This window comes from Akanthomyces muscarius, chromosome 5, assembly GCF_028009165.1.
Source record: "Akanthomyces muscarius strain Ve6 chromosome 5, whole genome shotgun sequence".
NCBI lineage: Eukaryota > Fungi > Ascomycota > Sordariomycetes > Hypocreales > Cordycipitaceae > Akanthomyces > Akanthomyces muscarius.
The window spans coordinates 377,086-399,189 of NC_079245.1; the positions used below are offsets into that span (position 1 = coordinate 377,086).

General features: G+C 54.0%; 10 protein-coding genes across 10 annotated transcripts; 3 read left to right on the plus strand and 7 right to left on the minus strand.

Annotated features, from left to right (window-relative positions):
• Window positions 1–455: 455 nt before the first annotated feature.
• LMH87_009369 (uncharacterized protein) lies at window positions 456–1,005 on the plus strand (the record flags this gene model as incomplete). The annotated part of the gene is made up of 2 exons (XM_056196350.1): window positions 456–593; window positions 667–1,005. The coding sequence occupies 2 exons, from the start codon at window positions 456–458 to the stop codon at window positions 1,003–1,005; spliced, it is 477 nt and encodes a 158-aa protein (XP_056053507.1).
• Window positions 1,006–1,247: 242 nt separating this feature from the next.
• LMH87_009370 (uncharacterized protein) lies at window positions 1,248–2,486 on the minus strand (the record flags this gene model as incomplete). Its single annotated transcript, XM_056196351.1, has 2 exons — window positions 1,248–1,725; window positions 1,777–2,486. The coding sequence occupies 2 exons, from the start codon at window positions 2,484–2,486 to the stop codon at window positions 1,248–1,250; spliced, it is 1,188 nt and encodes a 395-aa protein (XP_056053508.1).
• Window positions 2,487–3,040: 554 nt separating this feature from the next.
• LMH87_009371 (uncharacterized protein) lies at window positions 3,041–3,373 on the minus strand (the record flags this gene model as incomplete). The annotated part of the gene is made up of 1 exon (XM_056196352.1): window positions 3,041–3,373. The coding sequence occupies one exon, from the start codon at window positions 3,371–3,373 to the stop codon at window positions 3,041–3,043; it is 333 nt and encodes a 110-aa protein (XP_056053509.1).
• Window positions 3,374–3,610: 237 nt separating this feature from the next.
• LMH87_009372 (uncharacterized protein) lies at window positions 3,611–4,017 on the minus strand (the record flags this gene model as incomplete). The annotated part of the gene is made up of 2 exons (XM_056196353.1): window positions 3,611–3,815; window positions 3,872–4,017. 2 exons carry the CDS (start codon window positions 4,015–4,017, stop codon window positions 3,611–3,613), a joined length of 351 nt encoding a protein of 116 aa, XP_056053510.1.
• A 770-nt stretch (window positions 4,018–4,787) lies between these two features.
• Window positions 4,788–5,735, minus strand: LMH87_009373 (uncharacterized protein; the record flags this gene model as incomplete). The annotated part of the gene is made up of 4 exons (XM_056196355.1): window positions 4,788–5,310; window positions 5,404–5,502; window positions 5,595–5,629; window positions 5,733–5,735. 4 exons carry the CDS (start codon window positions 5,733–5,735, stop codon window positions 4,788–4,790), a joined length of 660 nt encoding a protein of 219 aa, XP_056053511.1.
• A 414-nt stretch (window positions 5,736–6,149) lies between these two features.
• LMH87_009374 (uncharacterized protein) lies at window positions 6,150–7,867 on the minus strand (the record flags this gene model as incomplete). Its single annotated transcript, XM_056196356.1, has 6 exons — window positions 6,150–6,971; window positions 7,028–7,096; window positions 7,146–7,248; window positions 7,302–7,354; window positions 7,543–7,618; window positions 7,836–7,867. 6 exons carry the CDS (start codon window positions 7,865–7,867, stop codon window positions 6,150–6,152), a joined length of 1,155 nt encoding a protein of 384 aa, XP_056053512.1.
• A 90-nt stretch (window positions 7,868–7,957) lies between these two features.
• Window positions 7,958–9,745, minus strand: LMH87_009375 (uncharacterized protein; the record flags this gene model as incomplete). Its single annotated transcript, XM_056196357.1, has 4 exons — window positions 7,958–8,506; window positions 8,568–8,862; window positions 8,914–9,535; window positions 9,592–9,745. The coding sequence occupies 4 exons, from the start codon at window positions 9,743–9,745 to the stop codon at window positions 7,958–7,960; spliced, it is 1,620 nt and encodes a 539-aa protein (XP_056053513.1).
• Window positions 9,746–11,048: 1,303 nt separating this feature from the next.
• LMH87_009376 (uncharacterized protein) lies at window positions 11,049–12,853 on the plus strand (the record flags this gene model as incomplete). Its single annotated transcript, XM_056196358.1, has 5 exons — window positions 11,049–11,083; window positions 11,151–11,161; window positions 11,211–11,410; window positions 11,472–11,688; window positions 11,748–12,853. The coding sequence occupies 5 exons, from the start codon at window positions 11,049–11,051 to the stop codon at window positions 12,851–12,853; spliced, it is 1,569 nt and encodes a 522-aa protein (XP_056053514.1).
• A 117-nt stretch (window positions 12,854–12,970) lies between these two features.
• LMH87_009377 (uncharacterized protein) lies at window positions 12,971–15,602 on the minus strand (the record flags this gene model as incomplete). Its single annotated transcript, XM_056196359.1, has 4 exons — window positions 12,971–13,873; window positions 13,943–14,299; window positions 14,356–15,435; window positions 15,495–15,602. The coding sequence occupies 4 exons, from the start codon at window positions 15,600–15,602 to the stop codon at window positions 12,971–12,973; spliced, it is 2,448 nt and encodes an 815-aa protein (XP_056053515.1).
• A 4,444-nt stretch (window positions 15,603–20,046) lies between these two features.
• On the plus strand, window positions 20,047–21,793 carry LMH87_009378 (uncharacterized protein; the record flags this gene model as incomplete). The annotated part of the gene is made up of 2 exons (XM_056196360.1): window positions 20,047–20,541; window positions 20,594–21,793. The coding sequence occupies 2 exons, from the start codon at window positions 20,047–20,049 to the stop codon at window positions 21,791–21,793; spliced, it is 1,695 nt and encodes a 564-aa protein (XP_056053516.1).
• Between the last annotated feature and the right edge of the window lie 311 nt (window positions 21,794–22,104).

Consider the following 22,104-nt stretch of genomic DNA (forward strand, 5'->3'; position numbering starts at 1 on the left):
ATCGGTGCGGCCGTTTACAGTTCAGACTTGCATCCATTATCCGTGCTGGATAGTCTGACTTGTGTATATGGAGTGGATGGTCCGTACCGCAGTGGTGCCATTAGCCAGCGATGTTACTGAGCGCGTTTGTCAGAGGTGACAAGAACCCAAAGCCTTTTCAGGGCCGGCAGTGAAATAACGAGTCTGAAATTTATCAAAGTGAGCAAGTTTTGAATGGGAATAAAAGTTAATAGCGAAGATCATGATAAAGATTTATACGCCACCCAGTAGATATTTTTCAATTGAATATCGGGGACGGACAAAAGCGTCGCGGTACGTACCTTTTCCCACCGTGACGCACGGACCAACCAGGAAGCAGCTCCTCGGTGGCCAAATATTTTGTCGCCAAAAACCGCCATCACAGGAGCCTCACGCCCGTCCATTCCCGTCCACACCACAACCACAACTCTTTCGAAATGTCAAAAGCCAGAGGCGCCGGCGCCGCAGCCGACCAAATCGTCAAACTCATCGTCGGCGCGGGCCAAGCCTCGCCCAGTCCGCCCGTCGGTCCCGCGCTCGGTAGCAAGGGTGTCAAGTCGATGGACTTTTGCAAGGTACGCCTCCCCCTCCAGTTGTTGCGCCCTCATCGCAGCGCCCCGAGTCTAACCTGCGCGTGCTCGCGTCTAGGAGTTCAACGCCCGCACAGCCAACTACGTCGTCGGCACGCCCATGCCCTGCCGCGTCACCGTCCGCGCCGACCGCTCCTTTACCTTTGACATTCGCACGCCGCAGACGTCGTGGCTGCTGCTCAACTGCGTCGACACGGCGCCCAGGAACAAAAAGGGCCAGCGGCGCGGCGCGCAGAAGCCCGGCTCCGAGACGATTGGCGCCGTCAGCCTCAAGCACGTCTACGAGATTGCCAAGGTCAAGCAGTCGGAGCTGCGCCTGTCGGGGCTGTCGCTCGAGGGCCTCTGCCGGTCCATCATCTTCCAGGCCAAGTCGATTGGCATCGATGTCGTCGCATAAAGTCTAGGGAAACGATGGATTAAATAGCATGCATGTGGAGGACAGTTTTGTATGAATTTTGGATCATGGGCATCGGACGTGGTGCTGCGCGAAAAGCCTGCGAGCAGTTGCGCCGCGGCAATGTACAATTATTACTGATAGAGACTACTTTGTGCGCAAAGTACTGTACAAAACGAATAAGCGATTCTTGATCATGAAGGATATTACAATTATTACGCTATGCTGCGAGCTGATGCTTCGTATCAACGGCCTTCCTCCTTGATATGCTTGATATCCTCAAGCTCTCTTGTATCCTCATCTTGGAGCTTGGCCGTCTCCCGCTCTGCCCTCCCCAGCGCAACCTTTTTCCGGTCCGCCGCCTTGCACAGCCCATTCAGACCAACGTCGCACGAGCCGCACTTTTGCCCAATCGGCACGCACACGGCCTGGCCCAGCCCGACCAGGAGGCCGTTGATCTCGCGCCAGCGGTCCCTGGGCAGCCACGACTCGAGCGCCGCGCGCGTCTCCTCTGGGTTTTTCGTCTTGTGCCACCCCCACATGTTGGTGATGCGGTGGACGTGCACGTCGACGCCGATGCCCTCGGTCTTGCCCCACGCGGCCGAGAGGCAGAGGTAGCCCATCTTGGGGCCGACGCCGGGCAGCGCCGTCAGGCCCTCGATCGTGTCTGGTATGTCGCCGTTCCATTCGTCGCGCAGTATTTCTGCCGCCTTTTTTATATACCTGAAACATGTTAGATTCGCCTTGTCAAAAAAAAATTGTGCTCGCTCGTACTTGGTTTTGTTGTTGTGGAATCCCACTGCCCAGATCATCTTATTCAGGGTGTCTGGGGCGACAGCCAGAATATTGTCCAGATTCAATCCCACTGGCGCGCCAGGTTTAAATGCCGGCAGCTCCGTCTGCAGCTTCCTCATCACCACCGCATTGACCGTGTCCTTGGTCTGGCTCGACATCATCAGCGCAATCAGCGTGTGGAAGCGCTGGTCCTTCTCCGAGCACTTGCGGTCCGCCAGCCTCTCGCAGCCCATGGTATCGACCGCCGCGCCGTGCGCCGCACCGCCCGGCGCTCTCATCTTGCGCACCAGCGCGTACATCTCCTCCCAGTCCGACGGCGGCGCCACCGTCGTCTCGCCCGTCGCCGGATCGACCGCCTTGCGCGCCGGTTTGCGCGGCGTCTTCTTCTTCGGCGTTGTCGTCGTCGTCGCCGTCGTCGTCTTGGCTGGCGCGCGAATCGGGCTCACGTCGTCCAAGAGCTCTTCCTTGACGAGTTTCACCGGCGACTCGCTCGAGAGCTTTCGGCGGCGCTTGGCGGGCGGCAGCACGGCATCTTCAATGTCGGGCGTCGTGGCACGGGCGGCGTTGCCGCTGACGGGGCCGTAGGCGAAGCGCGACAGCGAGCGCGTCGTGCGGCGAGGCGTGGCGCTGGCGACAGCAGCCTGGTCGAAAAGACGCGCAGTGTCCCGCGAGACTCGCGAAGACCTCATGGCCAGAGCTGTGAGTCGAGTGTGGCTGGTTATAGAGCCGGCGAGGTGTCATTGCCAGGCGTAAAGGGACCCTGAAGCGTGGCGGGCCTAGTCAAGACATGGGAGTGAGATGGGCCAATGGCAGCAGGGGTGATGACCATGAGCTTAATAATTGTGCGAGCGTGAATTAACAAAAGATAGATGCATCGCGGGGAAACTATGTTTGAATTTATTTAGTCACCCTCTGCGAAAGTAGAGTGAACCATAGAAGTTGCAGGGTCGGGATGCGAGTTACTCAACACCTCACTACTTATCACCGAATACGCCTTCTAAGACGCCGCCGGATTATGACTGCGTAGCAACTCCGATTAATCGCAAAAGGGGAAAGCAAGTTTTGATTGCTTATATAATTTCAATTCCCTATTTCTTCTTATAATTTCCATAACCTCTGTTCGGAGAGCCTTGGTCTGTGTGCCTGTCAAGTAATCTTTCCTTCGCCGCCCAAGGCAGCTACCACCCCCCTACCAAAGGGTTAGCATGCGGATGCCGAGTTTCATGCGAGCTCAAAGGCGTCACTAGTCGACAATCTCTCGAGTGCTACCAGAGCTCTCAGAGCTTGTATCGTCGTCGTCGTCGTCGTCGTAATTTTTCGGCTCCGCGACGACGCCCACCAGAACCAGCCTGTGGTACTCTTCAAACCACATGTCATTCACACGCACATACTCCTCGTCCAGGAGGTCCCAGCCAAGTGTCTCTGGCGTATTATACCATGGCGAAAGCCCTGGGGGCGCCGTCCTGTCCCAGACATGGTCCCCGTACCGCACCAGGCCCTGCATAATGGTCGCTCCAACCATGTGCATATCGTCGCTAATCTTTACGGCCCCTCCCTGCTCAGCCCTTTTCAGCATTGTAAGGTATTAATGTGATGGCCTGCTAATCACATTCCGCATGCCACTATCTTTGCAGGCTGACAACTCGTGGTTGGCGAGGTCCTTGAAATATTCAGTAGAGCATGTCCATGGTCCCTTGCCAGTTCGCAGCTCAGGGCCGATGAAATAGTTTTGCGTGCGTTCTTCCCAAGTGAGACTTCTTTCGTGGCAAGTGAGACTGCCGATCGAACCAAACGTAAACGTCGCCAGCTCGGCTTAAATCTCTGCCAGCTTCTGTCTGAATTTTTTGTCTTGCTCTCTCGTGCCGTACATGTTAGAGTCGTTGCCGTTCCTCAAGACTCGAAGCTCATTCGCCGTGGTTTCGCCTACATGCTCGAACAGCTCATACGGCCCTCCTACCTCATCTGTCACCCCCAAATCGAAACCGTAAACTGTTTGAATGGGAATCGATGAACTTTTTCTGCCTCAAATGTTAGCATGGTCACTTTCATCATCTACCAGGATCAAATAACTCACTTCAAGAACGTGGCGTTGACTATCTCACTTTTCAGGCATGCTTCTGGTTCCAGCATCTTCTCGCCGCCTGCCAGGTAGTTTGGCCCAGGGGTGCGCACTCTTGCGACCCAGATTCTGCCGTCGTCAAATTGGAGGTGGCGGTCCATGTAAAAGGTACCTTGATGACAGGCCTCATTAATAAACTTGGCAGATTGGTCACGCCGTATGCTGCAAGCGTGCTCAAGAATGAAGTTCCAGTCGATAGCTTCGAAGATGAAGGTGCGACACCACACTCTGTAATCTACGCGACGTTGCCTCCGCGTTCTGTCCAAGGACGTCATAAAAGGTCTCGAAGGCATACTGATTAGTGATAATTCTGAGAAAAGTACGTTGACTGGTGATAATTTGGAAAGGTGTGTTGATTGGTGGTAGTTTGGGGAAAGTTGGCCCTTGGAATTGAAGAGCAGCGAGAGCTGCCCTTTTATAAGTCTTCGAGCCGCTGTGACAGCCCTGTGATTCACGACTGTAACAGTCAGTGAAAGCCTTTGTGCAAATGCGCTGGCGGCTAACCGCCTTTCTCGTTGAACACAAAGGCGTGTGCAAGCATAATCTTGATGACTAGAGTACCACCAGGTTGCTCGGCCGCCACGACTAAATGGCTGTGCAGAATACAGTCAATCACTGCGGAGCGTCAAGGCTCCAAAAACAGAAATGCATTCAAGTACATTTCATGAGCAAGAAAACAGGTCGCGACTGTGAGTTGCCGGTTTGTGAACGTGTATAATCCTTTTTGTTCGTCCCTTGCGGCTGGAAAGAGCCGACGCCTTCTGCAAAGAAAATCCCCTTGACCATTAAACATTGTGCATTAGGCATTAGACATTAAACATTAAGCATGAAACCAGTACTAGGCTTCATCACATCGCTCCACATGTAGCAATCACAAATACGGATCGCCGCTTAGCTCGTGAACCCGCTGCGTCCCGGGAACGGCTGCATTCGCGACTCTCGCCGCAATCTCTCGCTTATCCTGCGCACGCCGCTCGCGACGCTTCTTCCGCCCGGGCAGTATGCAGCAGCACCACACACTCGGTATGGTAATGACAATCACCGGGAGCCCGACGACGAGGAACCAGAAAAGGGATGAGCCCAGCCAATCCGGGCCGTGCTCTGATTGGTAGCAGATACGATCCGACTCGCTAACCTTGGCGCCAGGCACCCAAGTCGAAATCTCGGCTCTGGTGCATCGATCGCCGAGGCTTGGCGGTCGGGGGCTCAGGGTCTTTGTGTCCGACTTGGCCCAGGTGATGAGCCACGGCGTCTCGAGCAACTGTGTGGTTATGAGCTCGCGGCCATGGTCTTTCCACGCCGACGACAGCGACGTGTTCTGGGCCAGGGTCTGCGCGCAAGCTCGAATAGCGCTGCCCTGGTAGTATTCGGCGTTGCCGGTGGGCGTGAAGCCGCTGGTGTATGAAGAGAGTTAGCCGGAAGCACCATGGCTCGCACCAGCCAGGCGATGGGTGATGAGGGCGCGAGGGTTTATGGGGACTTCTTACCTAGGACAGCACCAGGCTGATGAGAGCCGCGAGTTTCCACTTCCTGCGGCCTCGATCTGGAGGTCGTATGCAGTCCATGCAGAGGGGCAGACGGCAGGGCTGTATATCAAGGCCAGGTCAGTGTGCGTTGCACTAGGTGTTTGCCCATGGTTGCATTCTGGTACGTCTGGTGCTATATTGAGCAGGCGCACATTCGAATAGGTGTAGATTCCCGCGGTACTTCTGACTGTCGTCGTGAAATTGAAGTTGCCGGTGCAGCTGCTTGGGACGGCAAAGGGTGTTGTCATTGGCGACGGGAGTGCCGTCGTAGCTAGGGCAGCGGTAAGCACCATTGCGAGAGGCAGCCAACGTGCGTCAAAGCAAGTCCTACAAAGTCTTGCAGTTTGTAGAGATGCTGAAGACTCCTATGCTCGGCGTATGGAACAGATGCTCTATCCCGACCGTAAGCGCGGCGGTCCTGTCACGAAGGCGTTCACTTGCGACAAGAGGGTAAACTAGAAACACGCATTGCAAGCGAAAATATTGGGATCGATAGACATTAAGTAGCTGAACAAGAGTCTATTTTTATGCAACTCGGAGAGACGCTACAAGGGTGCCCCTCATTGACGAGCCGGATCCTACAGCCTGATTTGCCTCTGCAGACGTTGGATTGGTTGAAAATCCTTCGCCGAACCACGATGACGCAGCACAATTGGATGTTGGATCCTCACTTAATCGTGCCATTTAGAAAAAAAGCTATTGGCACACTATGCAGCAGCAGTGCGAGGGAGACGGCGGAAGCCACCATTGCAGGCGACATCGCACTGGAGCTCAACCATGCGCTTCTGGTCGCCGGTCGGGTCCTCGGACGCCTCTTCCAGCACCCACTCGAGGTGCTCGTTGGTGTAATTGGGAACAAAGTCGGCCGCCAGGACGCCGAGGCGCTGGCCGTACTTGGTGACCTTTGTCCAGTCGCGCTTGACGTTCTGCAGATCGCGCGAGAAGTAGGCGTAGCTGCGCTCAAAGATCTTGCGGTTGAGCTCGGTGCCCATGACGGGCTTGAAGTCGACGTACTCGGCCCAGGCCTTTTCCGGCTCGTCGAGGACAAAGTCGGTGGCGCGCTTGACGGCGCGCAGGAACGCGCGCACCTGGGTCGGGTTGGCGGCCAGGAAGTCGTCGTTGGCAATGTAGAGGATGGAGCAGAAGCAGCAGCAGCCGAGCTCGGCGAGCTCGTCGATGCGCAGCATCTGCACGTCCGACTTGGGACGGCCCTGGCTGGCGAGCCACTCCTCGAGCTCGACCATCTGGACGTTCTCGAGGCCGATGCCGGCGTCAATCTCGCCGTTCTTGATGGCCTTGGAGACGTTCATGCCGCAGCGGACGGCCGTGTAGTCTTCGGGGGTCAGGCCGTAGTGCGAGGTGAGCTCGTCAATCTGGATCTTGCCGAACTCGCCGACGTAGCCGATGCGCTTGCCCTTGAGCGAGCGGAAGTCGGTCGTGATGCCAGACTCCTTGAGGTAGACGACGCCAGTGAAAGGCTCGTCGAGGAGGCTGCCAATCGAGGTGACGGGGAAGTTGCGAGCCTTGGCCTGCGGATCTCATATTAGGTCAGGTCTACTGCAAGGATGGAGGTCGGACAACGAACAGCAAGCGTGTGGATCATGGCCTTGAATCCCATGTTGACGCTGCCAGAGCCAATGATTTCCGTGACATCCTGGTTGTGTTAGTCTAAAGCTGCTGACGGCTAGAGGATTGACGCTCACGCTGGGGTCGTTGGGCTCAAGAAGAGCGACCTTGATGCCCTCAGCAGCAAAGAAACCTTTGCTCTGCGCCAGGTAGAGGGGCGCATGGTAGGGGGTGGCATGCCTAGCCTGTTGTTAGTATACCTGCATCATGTCCAAGGATCTGTTGCTGCTGACCAGTTGGTCAAGAACGTGATCTTGTCAGTGGCCATTTTGGATCGAGCAATATGCTGCGATAGTTAGTTTCACGCAAGTGCAGGGAGGGAAGATGCAGGTCCTTTCGCTGGTATTATCCAGATCAAGTTCGGCCGGTATTTCTCAGAACCATCATCACCCCGCACAGCAGCTCGACACTCGGGAGTCGCGGCTGCTGCGCGTGGGACGATTGAACACCCGGTTGCATTCCAGTATACGTTACCTCGATCTTGGGATAAGCTCCATAGCGATTGTCCTGCGGCGGATCACATTGTCCGTACCGAAAAGCTTTGGTTGTGCTAGTTGTTGATTTTGATTTGGTGGTGGGGGTTGTGTGTAAGAGGGTGAATTGAGAAAGTCGCGCATCTCCAGTTCCAACTGGGTTTTATAGCTCGCCAGCGATGTCGGGAGCTGAACCAATTATATGATTCATCAAGACAATAGCTACAAATGATTACTCCATTTATATCTGCCTCTGGCACCGGCAATTGGTTCCCCTCATTAGGTCAAGGTTACGGCACAATCTCAAGGTGGATCAACCCCGCCATGCTGGTGCTGATGAGCCTTTTATAAGCGATACATATCCAGCGATCGTCCTATCTATGAGGTTCACAAATGATAGCGGTCATGACATTAATTCAGCTACACTGCTTCGTAAACGACAAAAGTGCTGCAGAAGAGTCTGGAAGGCTAACTGTGACTAGGCCGTTGCTCACCATTGTCGTCTCACCAGCCGTTACATTGTGCAGCCGTACCGGTCGGCCCGCATCAAGCTCCCAATTATAGCTCCAGCCATCAAACGTGATACCTGTAATCGCGTCACTTCCGTTGGCCATGAGGCGCTGAACTCGAACGATCTGGCCGTCTGCGACTTGAGGCCCTACGTGGAAGCTGTATGTGCGTGCCACCCGGACCGCGGGATCCGGGACCGGGACAAGGCCTGCGCCATCTACTGTCGTGTTGTACCCATGCATGTTGATGACGAGAAGTCGGGCCAATTTCTTGCTTTCCGCAAAGTGAGCCGCGTACGCAGCTTCTTGCTGATCTGTGCCGAGGGCTATGTTGGACAAGCTGACCGGCCGTGTGGCACTGTTGCGAAGCATAGCAGCGACGGCCATGCTACCGTAGTACGACGCTTTGGTGCCTTTGGTGGCCTTGTCCGTGTCAACTGGCTGCCAGGCTTGGTACTATGGCCGTGTTTAGCTTATTTCGGCATTCTCAAGAACGAGCAATTGAATGAGAACCCACGCGATAATTCGTTCCCTGGTGCATGTGCACTCTCTTGAAGCCGACCGACGCCGAGTAGAGGTTAAAATTGATGCCCCAGAGAGCAGCTCCGAAAGTATTGGACAGGCCCGGGCGCCCTTGATTATAGAGCGAATTGGTTTCCCCAAAAATCAAGGGAGGGGCAGATGCATTGCCCGTTGATCCAAAGATGCTGTCATAAGACTTTACATGGTTGTCGACAGAAGCTTTCGTGACTCCAAAGTTCATCAACGTTCCTTGCAGAGTAACACCTGGAGACGCGGCGCCACTGATGTAGCTGTGGCGTTGTTAGTCACGATGATACACAGCAACATAGTCTCAAGCATACTTGTGTGTTGAAAAAAGCCCAATGTTATTGTTCACATCCAGTCCAGACTGCCACGTTTTTGGCTCCTTTAGAGGGTTTGCGAGGGCGGCGAAAGATGGCGCCATGTACTGCGGATCGCCCAAGCTCGGGCAGCTCTCCTTCACTCGAGCTCGAATTTCTCTTGTGCCGTTGAGCCACTGCCAGACATAGCTGCTTTCATTCCACGATGGCGTTCTCACGGCACCTTGAGCAGACACGCCATATAGATCCGGTTCGTTTCCATACTCCCAAGTGTAAAGCTTCCCATTGCCAAGCGTCTTGCAGACGAGCGGTACTGTCTCGACCAGCGTCTGCCAGCCAGCACTGCGGTTACCACCCAGCCCGAGATTCAATCCGTGCGAGTACTTGAACCCCGGCCAGGTGTTGTACGACTCAAAATAAGCAGGCCCTATCGTAATTGTCGTCGGATAATCAGGAGACCGGCTCGGGTCCACGATGCCAATTAATGCCTGCTTTTGGGAGCCGTTGAAGAGTGCATAATCTTGCGTGTTGCCTCCTACTCTGATGTAGGGATTGGTCCCCATCACGTCGCCGAGATTCCTGAGTAGATTGTATGAAAATTCATTCGGCACAGTATCGTTCCCTGTGTCAAATTTAGCATTGAGACGATACAACGCCGCGGTCGAGAGGCCAGCAGACCTGCAAATTCTGGGAATGAAGCGAACTCGATTGAGTAGCTGACGAAGCCGTCCAAAGGCTGCCCGATTTTGTTCACCGTAGGTGGCACATTGTATATGTCTGCCGACGCTGCCGTGATCGCCAGCATACCAGCTAGCAACACAATCCGGACCATTCTGTAGGATGATACTGGCGAGGCCGAAGTTACAAATCTTTTCAAGGTCAAGGCTGCTATTCCAACGGCCAGTCACTCTCACAATCGTTTTCTTCTCTTTTCGGCCCGAATTTGGTAGCTGCCTGCACTCCGCATCGTGATAACCCCGCACCATGCACGGCGCTTGGTGTCGCTAGTTGTACAGTTACATGGCATCACTAGAGGTCAGCGCCGGAAGCACTACTAACTAGTTAACTAGAGACTACCACGACGACACGGCTAGCGGGAGCATTAGTGACCGACTCAATGTTTTCTGGGGAATCGCGTGTTCTCGGGCAACCGTCATTCTGCATCGCAAGGATAGGAGCCTCGGTTTGCTCGACCGATCCTTCTCGTGGGCAATTGCTACAATTGTCATTATGTATCGTCGACGGTTGCTGCGAACCCATCCCTTGGGCACCCTATGGCGGAGGAATGTTTTAGTCATCTCCTGCCGTTCACGTTGATCTCGGTTGGGGTAACCGGCAGCACCACCAGTGACATGCCAAGTTTCACCAACTCCGTACTGGTCCCGTTGGGCTTCGAGAATCGTCTTCTGTCTTGACATTAATCCTCATTGTTGGAGATTGCTATTCCATTCTTCCGTGGCAAATCTTTTGCTTGCGGCTGTAAAGATGCTGACGTGTCTAGGATCAAAGCGTCCACAAGATAACTCCCGAGGGAAACTACGGCGAAAGCTCTGCGGGAAATATTGCGCTCCCACGTTCAATAGGCTGAAAGTACATTTTCGCTTGGCGACTGATAGAACCCTTGCAGGTTGCAGGGTCTGTTTCACAATGAAGCCCATTTCGCGTGGCAGGGGAGATGAGCATTCCCGTGTGGCAGAGAGCTAGGCGATAAGAAATTAAATCCCAGTCGCCAATCAGGCTTGAATAATTGTATTTCCACGGAACCCATGACTGGCTTGCTCCACAGCGACATATGTTGCAAGCCTCAAGTCCATAGTTCAAGCCATCGGCGGACTCCGACCTTGGTCCTCGTCGCCGCCGGCCGCGCTTGGACACTGGATCTCATGCACTTTGCAAAGACAACAGCCCTATTGGTCGGGTGTCCCCGCCAAGATATCTCTTTCGGAGAATATAGCGCCATGTGCAGCTGAATTCTCCCAGGGAAAAGGCGCAGATAATCATCGCCACGTGAGGGCTGATGGTAGATAGGATGGTGGCCACAGGGCCGACCTCGTACGGTCTTGTCCAGCCTAGATAGTAGCTAGCCATCAAACGGCGACAAATAGCCGGGTTCGAGATCGCCACTACACTTGATAATGTATCTGGTTACCCCATGGGGGCGGAGCTCTCCGTGGGTCTATTTCATTCTCGATGTAATTGTCAGAGGTTAAAAGCGAGTCGTTTCTGCCAACTTTTAGGTTCCAGCTCTGTGACTTTCTTGCGAGTTCTGTTTTTTGCAATGTCACATCTTCAATCAGACGACGTAGAGAAGAGCGCCGGTGTGCTGCACCCGGCGAAGCAAGTCGAGACGGGGCCAGAGTCTCACGATGAAGCCGAGGTTGTCCCCATGTCGAAGCTGCAGCAGGCGCTTCTCAAGATCAAGGTAGAGACAAGAGGTATTGAACGTGTCCCCGACGACGAGCGGACAGACACTTCTTACCTCAATGTCGGGTCCATGGTATTTCGTCCTCCTTCTCCCAAGCCGCCGACGCCCGTCTGACTATGTGCAACTACGATAGTGGCTTGCCGCCAACATGGTGGTTCCCTCCTTTGCCATTGGCGCTTTGGGGAAACCGCTGTTTGGCGTTGGCTTTCTTGACTCTGTTCTAGTCATCATCTTTTTTAACCTGCTGGGAAGTGCAACGGTGTGCTTCTTCTCCATGTTTGGCGCTGCTTTTGGCCTGCGCCAGATGACGCTCTCCAGGTTCTGGTTTGGTTGGTGGGGTGTCAAAATAAGTAAGAAAACATTGCGCCCGCCGAGTAAACTCTATTCTTACAATTCTTTTCCCTGCCAGTTGCCGTCTTCAATATTCTAGCCAGTGTCGGTTGGGCTGCGGCAAACATCATCATCGGCGCACAGCTTATACACGCAGTCAACAACGACGTCCCAGGATACGCCGGCATTCTCATCATTGCGTTCTGCACGCTTTTGGTCGTATTCTTCGGATACAAAGTAGTCCACGCCTACGAATTTTGGAGTTGGATGCCGACCTTTATCGTGTTCCTGATTGTGCTAGGAGTTTTCGCTCACTCTGGCGATTTCGTCAACACGCCATCACACAGTGGCAAAAGGGAGCTCGGCGCAATCCTCTCCTACGGCTCGACTGTCTTTGGCTTCGGTACTGGATATACACCTTTTGCGGCCGATTATACAGTCTATCAGCCCAGCAACCGACCGCGGCGCAACATCTTCTTCGCTACCTGGCTTGGAATTTATCCAACCTTGCTATTCACAGAAATTCTGGGAGCTGCCGTCATCACTGCGACCGCGCTCAATGGAGGGGACAATGTCTATCAGAAAGGATATTCAGACTCAGGAATCGGCGGCCTTTTGGGTGCCGTTTTGTTCGAGCGACTAGGTGGCTTCGGAAAATTCTGCGTCGTTATCTTGTCTCTCTCAATCGTCGCCAATAACTGCCCAAACATTTACTCCGTGTCGCTTACACTCATGGTCCTCGGTCGCTGGACTCGCAAAGTCCCGCGATTTCTTTGGTCGACTCTCGCCACTGGCATTTATATCGCCATTGCTATCCCTGGTTACAGTCATTTTGAAACGGCTCTGGAGAACTTTATGAATTTGATCGCATACTGGCTTGCGATTTACGAAGGTATAGTCCTGTCTGATCACTTCATCTTCAAGCGCGGCTTCTCTGGGTACCGCCCGGAAAACTATGAAGACCGCACTAAGCAGCCACTCGGAATTGCCGCGGGTATCGCTTTCTGCTTCGGTGTTATGGGCATGGTTCTGGGTATGAGCCAGTCTTGGTGGGAGGGTCCAATTGCGAAGCATGCAGGAACGCCTCCTTTCGGTGGCGATGTTGGATTCGAGTGTGCTTTCGCTTTTTCCTCTGTGACGTATATCATCATACGCACAGTTGAGCTCAAGTATTTCGGACGGTAATAAGCTGAACTCTTTTCTTCCAATGTCGAATTCCCCAAACCGAACTCATTCAATTCGTGTACGTATTCAATGCCAAATCAATATGCTCTAAGTGTAAATATCTCCAAACTATCGCCTTCAAGAGTGGACTTGCACATCTGCGGCATGGACTGCCTGAACAATTAACACGTCCGCTTCAACAAATTCTTCAACTACCTGCGCGGCAAGAATTCCCAAGCAGTCCTTTGTCTCCGTTGCCGGGTGGTGCCTGGGTTTACCTTCGTCCAGTTTCTCTTTCGCATGTCTTCCGACGACAATGAGGCTTGATTTATTCCCACGCGAACTCACTTCAAAATTGGTAGATGCATGATGGATGAGCTCTTCCACAGTACTGGGGCCCTCAACATGCTCAAGTTGGACTCTTGCAGACACTTCTCCCCTCAAGTTATTCAAGTAGCTCATCACGTCTGTGTTCGGTGTACTGGAATCTTGCACATCCGCTTCCTTGGACTTCAGGATTGTGGCAGTTGCTTGCGATCCCTCACACAGCTGCAAGACTAGCCGGAGTGCAAAATCGTCGTCCGCGCCGCCGATATATATCATGAAAATGTGGTACGGCTGGCGAGTGACGGGAGTGACGGGGAAATCTTGCCTCATCATGCCAAAAGAATATTGGCGGCTCAGCTTGCCCTTCTCTTCGACAGCAACCTCTCTCGAGTCAGTATGTTCACTTCTAGTGAAAAACACAGCAATGTTGTGCTCATTGTTCTCGAGTATGGATGAAACGAATGAAGTGTATGGCGACGCTAGCTTATCAGCTTGTGCGGATGATGAAATAATCTGGGAGTCTCCGATGCTTCCTGTTTCACTCCAAGGAACAAGAAGTAGGCTAGCGGACATGGCTGTCGATTTGGTGAGAAGTGCCTGGGAAAACCGATGCTCGGGCATGATAGCGACTTCCCCAGACACGGCCAAGGAGTTTGAATGAGTCACGGCCTGGAAGGTATTGACAACAGGGTCGTGACGACTGTAGCTGTCCACCTGGGAAACAGTCATGACGGATGAATCACGATCCGTCAGCTGTAGGAGCCTTATTCCATGAGCGCGTACTGGCCTTGGAATAGCGTTCTCCGACCCCTCACCTATAGCGACTGGTTTAGAGGAGTCGCCAAAGAGGGAAACAAGTTTGAGGAGTCTTGGCATAGTGTCGAGGCGCAGATATACGAGGAGTCGGGCCACACTTTGCTCTCGGGTAGCATTCGCAGTTGCGCCATCGCTGGGCGGGTTGATGAGCGCGCCAGTATCCCAGTCTATTTCACCGCGACGCCAGAGCTCCATCTTCTTTTGATACCAAGGCGGGTATAGCCATGACACGAGCGGTGTTGTGGAGAAGGTGGTCAAAAGTGCCATGACAACGAAAATTGTAAAAGTCCTAGTGCTGAGAATGTTGGCTTGGAGGCCAATGTTCTGTGTCCTTCGGTCAGCGAGTTTGAACAGCTTCGGATACATCATGAGCGACTTACCAACACGATTAGCTCTACGAGACCCTTGCAACTCATCAAAACACCAATAGTCAACGATTCGCGCCACACGAGACCGTTCAGTCGCGCAGCACAAGAAGCACCAATGATTTTCGTTAAGAAAGCGACAATGGTTGTCGCAAAGACATATCCCCAAGCCAGCCCGCTGTCCAGTAAACCCAAGTTTGTCTTGAGACCGGAGAGGGTGAAGTAGAGCGGTAGAAGTAAAGCGCCGATCAAATCTTCCATCTTTTCGGTAACTTTAATGTTGAAGCGGCCTTCACGCGGAATAATGAGACCGACCATGAACGCGCCAAAAATTGGGTGCACGCCAATGATACCCGTAAAGAAGGCGGCCGCCAGTGCCAATATCATAATGAGTGACACAATGCCTTGGGAGGGCCCATTCTGCAAGCTGTTTGTCCGACGGAGGAGCCAGATCAAAGCAGGTCTGACAAGGTACACAAGAAATAAAAGGAACCCGACGCAACACAGCAGGATCCAGAGCGCAGTTAGGCCCTTGCCTGCATTCACAAGTGTGACACACAATGCGAGTAGCACCCAGCCCACCACGTCGTTAGCGACGCCTGCAGATAGAGTGATGACACCGACGGAAGTGTCGAGAAGCTTCAGCTCGGAGAGGATTCGGCACAGGACCGGAAAGGCCGTAATGGCAATGGCGATGCCAATAAAGAGCATGTAGGTGCTGAAGCTGATGGGCGCAAGGTCTGAGTCCTCGCGAAAGGCGTGGTAAACTCCCCAGGCGAGACCGCAGCCAGCGGCGAATGGGATCGCAAGGCCTGCGAATGCGACAGACGTTGCGATGCGCCAGTTTGCCACGAGAAATTTGACATCAGTCTCCATGCCAATGAGGAAAAGGTACAGGATCAAGCCGAGATTGGCGACCAAGGACAGGTTCGGAATGGACTCTTTGGGGAATATGGCTTGCTGAAACCCCGGCACGCGGCCCATCACCGACGGCCCCAGGATGATGCCCCCGACAACTTCGGCAATGACGCGTGGTTGTCGGATCTTGGACAGAGGCCAGTGCAAAGCATGGCAGACAATGACAATTAAACTGGCCTAGAGAGACATGCGTCGTTAGAAGTGACGCGGTGGCTTGTGCCAGTAAGTGAACCTACTTGAATAATGAAAAGGATGATGGGGTCACCCGGATTGTACTTTGACGGATTGGCCCCCTCGATGATACCGCCTTGCGGTGGAGCGCGATTTCCATCCGCCGTCGACATTTTTCTTACTTTTGTGTCGCTCTGTGAGCAACTCGACTGTCAAGATCGAGCCTTGCTTCCAACGTTGGCGAATTGAGCCTGTCGCTCTCTATTTGAATGAGAGGCAATGGCATGTGGAAGAAGCGATGGTGTGCGCGAATTCAACGGCAGCATGACCTGAATGGCGCCGTGGCGCTCACCCAGACGCAGTGGGCTGTGAAGCTGGGCGTCGATCTTCTTGTTACAAGCTTCTGGTCCACTCGCCAATACTAACTACGGCGTACTAAACCTAAAATTTACTCAAAGCGCAGGTTCAAGCTTGAAATTATCCGGGTTACTTGCTCCTACCCTGTATCTTTTTGACATGGTGTTTTTTACGGTTTATCTGACGAGCTTGAGTCGTTTCCATCGCAACGACAATTCAACTGGACCGACCGCGGTTGGAGTTGACACCCTGCTGGTGGCGGAGGCTGAAGGACGGCAGGCTGTTGTGTGACCGTAATCATACGGTCTGCCGGGTCTGGGCGCCAAGGTGTCACCTTTTTCGGAGCAGAATATGCAGCCCAATGAATTGAGCAAACAAGCTGGAAATAGAGAGTTGCTCTGCAATGCCCAACCAACTTGCTGCGCTAATTATAAAGATATCAACGGCTTCAAGCGCAGCCTAGGGTAGGGCTGTATTGAGGCCTGCAGCGAAACATGCACCCAAACAAACATAAACAACAACCGCGGGCATATTGCAGCCTAATAAATAATGGAGTGGGCTTTGCCTAGGTTGCCTGTGCTAGGGCCATCAACAACAGTTCATGGGCTGGTCCACAGCTCTCAGCAAGGAGATGACAGGCTTGCTACTGGGAGACACGCCATGGTGGCGTTGCGCGTGATGGGAGGTGATCTCGCGCCACGCCAACAAGCCGCTGCAGCGTCCATGATGGCGATCTTGACCCGAGAGAAGCTTCATCGTTTGCTGAAAGCATTTTTTACTACAGAAGCCGGCTCTTATATCGCTACTTCCAGGACTTCGGCAAGGCCGTTGCTAGCCCTGAGGCGAGACTGCGCAAGACCAGGCGAGGCGAATGTCACTAGCCTGCACTAGCCTTGCCAATACCGTCCAGACTGTGTGTCGGCCGGGTGTCCCGTGCAAGGGTCCAGGCCTTGAGCTTGAGAAAGGCGCCTGGCGCGGCCGGAGGAGTTTCAAAATCGATGCAGGATGCAGCCATATCCTGGATAGTTGGAAAAATCTCTGGGTTTGTTTGACAAATAAGTTATCAGTAGCCCAGCAGATAGTGTCATGCTGCTGCTTGCCGAGTATCGCAAGGTCCGGGCGAATGCTGCAAGACACACTGACCGTCGCTTCATGGGCGCGTGCTGCGCGGGCAAATGGGCCAAATATTTTGACAAATGTGTCCAGGCTGCGAGAGAAAGACAAACGCAGGGTATGAAAGGTGCAGAATTACGGATAGATTGCACGGTGCACACTTTTGTGAATACAATCGGCTAGTGGCAGCACCCAGTGATGAATGAAGGAAGCAAGCCTCAGTATCGACGGCGCGATGGTTATATTAAACGAAGACCTGCTCGTGCCTGAGCTAGCAAGTCGACGAGCACATGAGCAGTACAGGGATATTGTTTGTTGGGTTGCATCAGCATCGTCAATATCCACAGCGGTATGGCAGGCCGACACGTTGTTTCGGCTCAAAGCCAGCAGTGCTGCGGAGTATCCGTGTCGGTGGTAACTTTGCGGGTGTTCCCAGCATTGGGGGGGTAGTATTTCACGATGTCAAGTAGCCAATATGCTGGAGACTGTGAGAACGCGAGGAGGAAAAAAATTTCCTTCTTGCCACGCGACCAAGCGTCCCTGCGTGGATACGGGAGGGACCCCGGCGAGTCGCTCCGAAAATAATAATAATCCCGGGGCTCAGCTGACATGCTGGTACTATTTCATGCAGTGGAGGTACACTACTAGAAATTTCTTCTTGAAGGAACAGTAACTAATTATTTAGCTTGTGAAAGGGTAGCCGGCAGCCCTCGATGCAGCTAACAGCAACAGCAGGGGAATACGAGTCTTGTTGGTACCAGTACAGTAGCACAGAGGTGTAACAGGCAAGCCGAGCCTCATACGCTAAAATTAGCCGGCTGGCCGTGCAGGCGAAATATCTGGTGCCACGTCGGCGAGGTGAAGATGTGAGTGAATCGCTGCTTGTTCCGCGGCGAGTCAGTGGTGATTGGTCCCGTGGCCAGACAGAGAAGGCCGTTGCATTAGCCAAGGCTCCAGCCGACAAGCAGCAGTGGCATGTCTGTACTGGGCAATGCGAAAGCGGCTCTACTTCACTCGGTCAATTAAATGCGCCTCTCAGCCATTTCCCATGCGGCCGGATGAATATGGCCGAAAATAGTCCCATTTGCTCGTTGGTGGAAACTGGAGGCGCCCACAGCTAGCCGGGTTCTGGCCGACAGCTAACTACGACGAGGCTGCTCAGATTGGCCGAAGCTACTGTAGGATGGCTGTGATTTACACGCCCCCCTCCGCCCCAGGCGAACGACGACGGGCTTGCCGTGTGTTTGCTTGCGGGACGGCATCCTACCTGATGTCTAGTTGGCTGGCAACCAAAGCAACCAGGCACCTTATTAGTTTGCTGAGAGGGTGTGGTGTCATTCTGTCGGTTGCCAAGCGACTTCTGGGCTGGCGCGCGAGCGGCTCAAGCAGAGGGACGGATGCAGCAGCCCAGATCTGTCATGTTCCGGGTAACACAATAAGAGCCGTGATGAGAGACACCCAAACAAAGGCAGCATTCCAGTCGCCGCCCGCATCATGGAAACGGCGCCACCTGGCTGTAGACATGGGTACCCGGCAAATGTTTGAGTAAATAAATAACTTAGCCAGCGGCGATGCCCAACTGTACACTGGTGATAGATATGTAAGTTTGGCTCTCCGTTCACGCTATTGATGACGGACTGACGGAGCTTCTGGCCGGCGGCGTCTTTATTACACGCTGGTGGCTAATAAGTTACGAATAGCACAAAAAAAAATCATGTGGCGTCCCGCTGAGGCGAGAATGAGGGGCCCCAGAGGACCCAAAACCATCCGTGTCTCCAAGGGCCCTCTTTATTCAGCCACGGTATGGAGGAGTCATGGGGAAGAAAGCGAAAACTCTAACGACGGAAACAGCTGAATCGGGGGCAGAGAAGCCACAGACGCAGGCGCTCCTGGGCAACCGGGGGGGGAGCCAGATTCCCATCGTCAGGATGGGGGCGGTCATCGCAAATAGGTTGTCGGTCGCAAAATGTCAACACAATGCCTTGTTGGATGGCCAGGTATTTCACATGGACAATGTCGCGGGTGTACCGCTGCTACTCTGCTCCCTTGTCTCGGTTTGATGGCTATTGTGACCACGCGAGCGGACGGGCGCCTCGCGCAAAGAAATTAAACCACCACCGTCCGGCCCTTCTCGGCGCTTCTCCCCCCCAAAATCCCCAGCGCAGAGTGGCTCCGGGGGGGAAGAAACTTACTAGGGGAGGGGGGCTGTCCCCAGACAAGCCTCATCACGGAAAGTGGCATGGCAATGTGCGAAACCTTCGGGGGGGGCGCGCCAGCAGAATGGGGAGTTGGGGAAAGCCCACCATGAGGAGGGGGAGGGGAGCCGCTCTCTCCATCTTCTGAGGCTTCGTTGGCTTCTCAAGCTTCCATGAGCTCCCAAGCCTTCGGCCCTTCTTTGCAGCCTCGACGGGGCCAGGCCTCTTGGACTTCGCTGCCACTTCGGTCGGCTCTCCACCTCGGGAGCCATCCAGGAGGAAGCTCTCTCTCTTTGGGGTTCGTGGCCCGTCCCAGCTTACTGGCAGCATAGTGTACAAGCTTTGCGTTGCAACTCTATCCCCAGGCTTTTCCCCAGACGCGCGCGACCTCGCCCGTATTCCACTGACTCTTTCCATCACGCCACTGTAGCGTGCTCTCTCTCTCTCTCGCTCTCTCAGCCCATCCACCTACGCACACCCCCTGTCCGCAGCCGGCCGACTAGTTTGTGTGATTGTTTCTTCTGCTCGTGCTGTGAATGTCTGAGCTATGTCCACACCCCCCGTGAGTTCACACCAAATCTGGGCTTCATACCTGGTCCAGAATCTCCTCCAACGGCGCCTCCCAACCCCTGTTCCGGATCCCCCAAGTCAGCCATGGCCGCCAAACCGCCGAAGGAGTTGTTTGGGGTCCCCCAATTAGCTTTTCTTCCCCCATCCTCGTAAGCTTTGCGGGTGTAAAGCCAAACGAAAAAAAAAAGCCCAGAGCACCACCAGACGTGTCGAGGTCTTCACCAGTATAAGAACCCATCGTCACCCTCCCACACCCCTTCCTGTCCATCTTTGTCTTACTCCTTTGTCGTCTGTGTCTCACCAATCCACTCCCCATTGTTCGTAAACCTATTGTCAACGCAGGTTCAAGAACAAAAACACCACCACCACCAACCTTTTCACCATGTCTGCCACCGAAAAGGTCGAGGTTGGCGAATTCCGCCAGGAGGACATCACCCTCCACGCCGCGCAGGATGTCGAGGCCATTGAGGCGCCCGTCACATGGAAGGCCTACCTCATGTGCGCTTTCGCCTCCTTTGGTGGCATCTTCTTCGGTTACGATTCCGGTTACATCAACGGTGTCACCGCTTCCAAGGTCTTCTACGAGGCCGTCGAAGGCATCGGCGCTCCGAAGCTCAGTGACCCCAACAATTCTCTGATCGTCTCCATCCTCTCCTGCGGTACCTTCTTCGGTGCTCTGATTGCCGGTGATATGGCCGACTGGATGGGCCGCAAGTGGACTGTCATTCTGGGCTGCCTCATCTACGCCGTTGGTGTTGCTATTCAGATGATCACCAGCCCTTCCCACGCTCTTGGCCCCATCGTTGCCGGTCGTCTCATCGCTGGTCTTGGTGTCGGCTTCGAATCCGCCATTGTCATTCTCTACATGTCCGAGATTGTGAGTCTCCTTCCTCTCCTTGAAGCAACGCTTGATGCTAATGCCTTTCCAGTGCCCCCGCAAGGTCCGTGGTGCTCTTGTCTCCGGATACCAGTTCTGCATCACCATTGGTCTCATGCTGGCTGCCATCGTCGTCAACTACACCTCTAAAATCGAGAACACCTCCTCCTACCGCATTCCTATTGGCATCCAGTTCCCCTGGGCTGCCATCCTCGGCTGCGGTCTCCTGTTCCTCCCCGAGTCGCCCAGATACTACATCAAGAAGGGCAAGGTTGCCAAGGCTGTCCAGTCTATCGCCAAGCTCCGTGGCCAGCCTGAGAACTCCGAGTTTGTCCAGAGCGAGGTCGCCGAGATTGTTGCCAACGAGGAGTACGAGCGCGCTCTGATTCCCTCGACCACCTGGTTCGGCAGTTGGGCCAACTGCTTCAAGGGCAGTGTCTGGGCTTCCAAGTCTAATCTGCGCCGCACCATTCTCGGTACTTCTCTCCAGATGATGCAGCAGTGGACTGGTGTCAACTTTATTTTCTACTTCTCTGCCACCTTCCTCAAGTCAACCGGCGCCATCAAGAACGTCTTTCTGACTTCCATGATCTTCACCATCATCAACGTCCTTTCCACCCCTCTATCCTTCTGGACTGTTGAGCGATTCGGTCGTCGTTCCATCCTCCTCGTCGGTGCTGGCGGTATGCTTGTCTGCCAGTTCCTCGTCGCCATCATTGGTGTCACTTCCGGTTTTGACAAGGTTCACGCGACTCCCACCCCCGAGGACCCTGCCGCGACTACTCCCAACAACCTGAGTGCCGTCAACGCTCAGATTGCTTTCATTTCCATCTTCATCTTCTTCTTCGCCTCCACTTGGGGCCCCGGTGCTTGGGTTGTCATTGGTGAAATTTTCCCTCTCCCCATCCGTTCGCGCGGTGTCGGTCTTTCCACCGCCTCCAACTGGCTCTGGAACACTATCATTGCTGTCATCACCCCCTACATGGTCGGCACCGACAAGGGCAACCTGAAGTCCAAGGTCTTCTTCATCTGGGGTGGTCTTTGCACCTGCGCCTTTGTCTACACTTACTTCCTCGTGCCCGAGACCAAGGGCCTGTCACTTGAGCAAGTTGACAAGATGATGGAAGAGACTACTCCCCGTACCTCTGCCAAGTGGAAGCCCCATTCCACTTTCGCCGGTGAGATGAGCACTGGTGGTCACCTGGACAAGCATGTCATCGAGGATGTTGAGCGCCGCGGCTCTGCTATTTAAGCGTGCCGGGTCGGCATGGAGTTTGATTTATGTATCAAGATGAACGAGTAAAGCACATACCCCCGTGGACAAGTTTGCGGATGTTACTTATATATGAGGAAGTTGTAATTGATTGAAATAAGCCTTAATAACCATTTCTTGACGAAGTTTGATGCCCTACCCCGCATGTGAATGAGTGACATTCTTGCTCACTTTGCCCTCGTGCATCGTGTGACTTGACAGCGCTGGACCAAATCCTGTCGAGCCAATGGGTTTACGAGAGCGCCGACCTCGCGAAAAGACGGAGAATGAGACCCTGACCGGACTTGCAT